Raw genomic sequence first — 5,858 nt, forward strand, 5'->3', positions numbered from 1 at the left:
ACTTATATTTTCATACTTTATTTGATATTGTTAGGAATAAAGGACTAAATCGAGAAAAAAAAAAAGGTAAAAGACTAAAACGTTACTTGAAATTAAGTTAAAAGACTACGGATATAATTTAACGTAAAATGAAAGGAAACAATAAAATGCATAACATGCATAACATGCAGTGGGCCTCACACGCTATATCTTTTCAGTCATATGAAAGAAAATCACGAGATACCATGAAAGGTAAATTAATTTATAGTAATAACATTCATAGTTTGAAAAATTCACTGTGGGCTATACGGTCATTTGCTTAATTAGAGACTGCATAGCCTCCAACAAAAATAGAAACCGAATGAAACCATCCTTATTCAGAGCGTCGAGGAAGAAGAAAAAAAGAGGAGTCCTAACATTAATGAAAGAGGCCAATATGGAGCTAAAATTGATATGTTTAATAATATATATAATCAACGTATATTGGCTTTATTTAGGTTAAAAAATATATATTTAAAAATTGTATTCCAAATAAAAAATTATTAATATTAATTTTATTATTGACATAAACATAACATTAACAATACATTAACAATACAGAAAATAAACATATTTTTACTCATGTACACCAATCATGATAGTTCATACCTATCGAATACTCACACAAATAGTATCTACGAGAGAAAGTATAGTTTTTTTTTTGTCACAAATATAAATTGTAGTTGTTCTATATTTTCATCTCAAAATATATGTTAAAATAATTTTATATATTTGATTTAAATTTTTAGATTATATACATTAGTTTTTTAATTTAACCTCTTTTATTTATATTTTGAAACGGAAGCAGTACGATTTTTAGTTTTTTAGTTTTTTTTGTAAAAATATAAAGTTGTTATTTTTAAGTGTATTAATCATAAGAAAATATACATTTACTTTATTATGTATTTTATTTTAACAAGAGATTCTCTTTTCTCATATAATGTGAATATATTAACGAGTTAAAAGTTAATTTTTAAAACAATGATAATTTTAAAGATGATTCTTTGATCTTACTGTCTTTTTGATTTGATTTTGATATTTTGATTATTTATTTCATTTATATATAAGATAAAAATTAATAATAAAAGTAAAAAGTATTTATTTACAATTTGTTTATCTTTTAATATTTACATATCTAATGAGCCAACTTGTTTTACTCACGACTAACACATTGTTTTTTCAACAGATTAAATAAAATCGTCCAACTTAAAAATTTAAATTCAAATAATCAATTTGACTTTTTTTTAAAATGACAAGTTAAATCAACCGACTCAAAAGATCATTTTATTTATTTATTTATTTATCATAAAATAAAACAGCTGACGTAGCCTTTTTGACTTTTTTTTTCTCAAGAAAAAGGTTACTCTGCACTATCGTGTAGTATCTCTTTTAAATGAGGAAATATACTTTTGAAGACATTTTGGTTGGTGCTATTTGTGGCCATATGGAGTCTAGAGTCTACCTTTAATAGATTTTTTCGTGTTTTTGTTTGTTCACTATACATTCGTCGTGCAATATGACCTACGGTCTACGAATTGGAGAACATACACTTGTGTTTAATTAATAAAATAGGATTAGCTAGCTAGTGTTATTTGAGACACTATATTGATATTATTGTATAAAATACAAATAAAATAATTGTGTATTTACAATCGAAAAAGACAATCGATAAGAGAGAAAAGATATTAAACAATTAAAAACTGTATCATTTGACATTAAATTTGATGTGCACAAATTATTTCTCATAAAGATATTTTACTCGTGTATTTTTTATTGAAAGATATCTTATTCATGTTGATAACGGTAAAACTCTCTTAAATTGCAGTTGATTTTAATTTAATTTTTTTTGTTTATATAAATGGTTGTTTAGTTTATATATCTGACACATGCGCTTTTGTGAAAGGGAAACTACAAATAATTTAGTTGAAAATAATTATTTGCGTAAAATATTATTCATGGGAGTCAAATCAAAGTGACAAACGCCAGTTAGTAAATGTGACCCAAAAGTGAAGGTCCAAAACCATCGATTTTAATTCTTTTTTGTTTGGGTACAAATAATCGATTCTATTATCAAAGAAGGAAGAGACATTATTGTACTTGTAAATCTAAAGAGAATTTACATTACATTACAATATTATGTACATGACGCGTTTAGAATTAGAATTACATTACCCGTTTTGTGTACTATGCTAGTTCTTCTTTGATGAAATTAAATGATGTTGTCCTTGTCCCTATGCACAGCAGGGAACACCAATCACTAGTCACCATTTGTGAAAGGAAACATGTACTCCTTTATTTGTGATCATCAATATTGTATAACCCTCAAAATTGAGAGTGAGAGGAGTGAGTGTGGGGGTACACATAATAACATACTCTTTAATTTCACCATTAATCTCTTCAACAACGCCACCATTGGAACAGCTGGGTATTAATATAACATCATATTCCCTTTCTATCCTTTGTCGTTTTCTTTCACCCGTAAAGGAAGGATTTAATAATTCCACTCATATGAACGAGGCAAACTATACCCTATTTTAGTTATTGTCCAATAAACTACCGCAGTAAAAAAATTTAAGATGAAATTTGAATTTTCAATAAAAAAAAAAAATCATTAACATTATTTTAATTAATGATAATTTTTTTAGAAAAATTACAATTTAAAAGTGAGGAAGAAAAAAAAGACAAGACACTATTAGACACAGCAGAACATCATTCACTACAGAATGAAGAATAAGAATAATTGAGTTTCACAAGTGTGTAGCACTTGCAGTCACTCATAACAGAAAAAACAACAAGTGACTGGAGAAACGCGCCAAATCTTGAAAAAAAAAGAAAATAATAAGAAAGAGAGAGGTTTATTCAAAACAAGATCGAGAAGATAACATTAATACACACATAATGACATTCAAATAAACAGATGAAGGATTAAGTGAAGGAGTTATATATAGAAACATGAAACTCCTCTCAAATCTATAGTTTGTAATATAAATAAAATAGTATTTAAAAAGTTAACATATTTAGATTAAATACATGAACTTTGAAAATACTTATTTGTTTATATTTGATTTGAGAGAAAATATTATATAAAGCCCATCCAAAAAACATCTTCCATAGTGTGCAAGCATGGAGGCTGATAAGCATCAATGGAATCTATAAAGACAAACTCCTTTTCAAAATCACCAGTGTTTCCCAACCGAGGAAGTTCAATGATCTCACTCAATTCATAAGAATTTGTGGAAGAGGGAAATTCCATATGAGCGGCTTTGGTTGCGGCGGCTTGAACATCGCGAGGAGCGAGCGAAGCCGGCCGAGGTAGCGAGTTAGCCAACTCAGGGAAGTTAAGAATGGCGGCGTTTCCTTTTATGCTAAGAGCGGCTACGTCGTGAGCTCTAGCCGCCATTTCCGGCGTGGAAAATGTGCCGAGCCATATTCGCGATTTCTTCCTCGGCTCGCGAATTTCGGACACCCATTTCCCCCAGTTTCGCATGCGGACCCCACGGTAAACTGGATGGCTGGTGCTATTGGTGCGTTTAATCTTTTGTGCTTGTGGTTCTGAATTTGAGCTGCACTCATTAGTTTTTGAGTTATTACTCATATTGTTTGCTTTGGGAATTATAGGAAGGGAAAGTAATAAAGAGAATTTAATGGGTCTAGACCCTTTTTCACTCACTTGCCAATCAGACTTATAAAGGTTCACTTCATCTTATTGGAACTTGGAAGGGACCTACATTCTTTTTTTTATATGCTGCACTGAGTCCGAGGATTCTATTTAGACTTCTAATTTTTATCTTTATAAATCTAACACTTTTCACAATTATACAACAACCCATTCAAACACAGTTCAAAAAGTTGTTGTATATAGTGTAAAGGACTATCATAATAGCTTTTATTTAATTTATATCTTAAAAAACTAAACATAAGTTTTTGAATTTGCTAATGATTCAACTCATCTAAAAAACTCTGTCTGTGGATAATATTATGAAAACTATGTAACATTTGAGACTTTTTTGTAAACCTAACTTTCAACTCTTTTAAACTTTTTATTATAAATTCCATATTGAGTACATAAAAAACTCAATGATTTATTTTATTTTAAAGAAAAACAAGGTGTGTATAGAGAAAATAGGTCGTTGTTCAAAAGAACACAATTTGTACACGTGCTCAACAAAATTTGTAATCAAGAATAGAAAATGCTAAACGATCCATGATACTTTGTAAATTGTATCCGCGTGATTAAAGAAAATGGATGAGCCCACACGGCTGACAAGCTTTGTTGCGCCACACAAACTCTGGACTCTCTCTGTATATTTGCTGCTTAATAATGTACAGTCGTTTGTTTGCTTCATCTTATCTTTTTTTACTGCCGTTTCCTGTTTCTTCACCCATATCACACTGTAGTCTTGTTGACCCTTCCTATGTTATCTTAATGTTATATGATCCCCTTATCACCACTTTCTGCAGAACCAAAATTTGGATTCTTTTTTTTTAATTACATTTTAGCCCTTTTGTATATGATTAAATATATTTTAATTCCTATATATATTGCGCTGCTACTTGGCTTACCTATATAAGCAAATTCCAGACATGTCGATATGTTAGCAATTTGATCAGAAAAATATATATAGGTGATATTGTTCGCTGTATATTTCTCCTCAGTATATTACCCATATATGGAGTCTGTTGGATTGTCTCCCTAGCTAGCTACGTATAGGTGCTGTAGAGATTATTTTTTGACCAAAGAGTGTCGTAGATATTATATATATATAGCCAACAATTGCATGTGACTGCTTTTAAAACTGAGTTTAGGTTTTTGGACTTTCTTCCACATTTACCCAGTGGTATTACTATCAGTCACTTCTCAAAGATGCAATCATTTATCTGCCTCTTTCGTTACTACCACCAAACTATTTCTAAACTTAATCAACAAATTAATTTTTAAATTTTATAAATAAATAAATGCATCATTAAAATTATAAAATAATAATTAAAATAATTTATATTTAAATTTTTATCGTTATAAATTGTCACATAACATATTAATTGAATATTTAATTTGATATCATAATATTATCACATTGTGAACTAATTTTTCGATAAAATTTAAATATTTTATGGATTAATTTGTTCATAATTAGTCAATCTACAATTACAATTATTCACAAATTTATTTATGAGATAACAAGATTTCATTAATAAATTTATCAGTGAAAATATCACATTGATGTGAATAAACACATATTCAATGACGATATCACACATAATTTTAATGATGTATTTGTCATTCATAAAATTCAGATACTAATTTTATTGGCGTTTACAATTTTATTTGACCAATTTTCATATTCACTCAATATTTATATATACACATATAGATCACCTATGTTGGTTATCATATTTAATATTATTTTCTTAAAATATTTAAATTTTGTTCTTATAAAATATTATTGAAATAATAATAAAATCATTTAAATATAATATTTCTTTTACACTTTGAAGTAAAGTATTCATACATATTATATTCTAATTAATGAGTAAAAACAATATAGGTAAATATTAGCATAAAAAATCATCTTTATATATATAAGATATTCTCTAAATTTATAAATATTTAAGTATGATCAAATATTTGTCTAATGTATGATATATACAATAAATTATAGTATTATAATTTTTTTCAAAATACTCAATAGCTCTTAGATGAGAAGGTAAAAGTATTTTTCAATCTAACCAGAGATTTTGCGTTCAAATCCAACTATGAGAATACAATAGTATTAATCTACTTAAGATATATATATATATATATATATATATACATATATATTATAATTATTGAAAAAATG

General features: G+C 27.6%; 1 protein-coding gene across 1 annotated transcript; it reads right to left on the minus strand.

The window, feature by feature from the left end:
* Positions 1-2,113: 2,113 nt before the first annotated feature.
* LOC101502016 (dehydration-responsive element-binding protein 3-like) lies at positions 2,114-3,750 on the minus strand. Its single transcript, XM_004517184.4, has one exon. The coding sequence runs from the start codon at positions 3,611-3,613 to the stop codon at positions 3,098-3,100; it is 516 nt and encodes a 171-aa protein (XP_004517241.1). The 5' UTR covers positions 3,614-3,750; the 3' UTR covers positions 2,114-3,097.
* Between the last annotated feature and the right edge of the window lie 2,108 nt (positions 3,751-5,858).

Source organism: Cicer arietinum, unplaced genomic scaffold (genome assembly GCF_000331145.2).
Source record: "Cicer arietinum cultivar CDC Frontier isolate Library 1 unplaced genomic scaffold, Cicar.CDCFrontier_v2.0 Ca_scaffold_5711_v2.0, whole genome shotgun sequence".
Taxonomy (NCBI): domain Eukaryota; kingdom Viridiplantae; phylum Streptophyta; class Magnoliopsida; order Fabales; family Fabaceae; genus Cicer; species Cicer arietinum.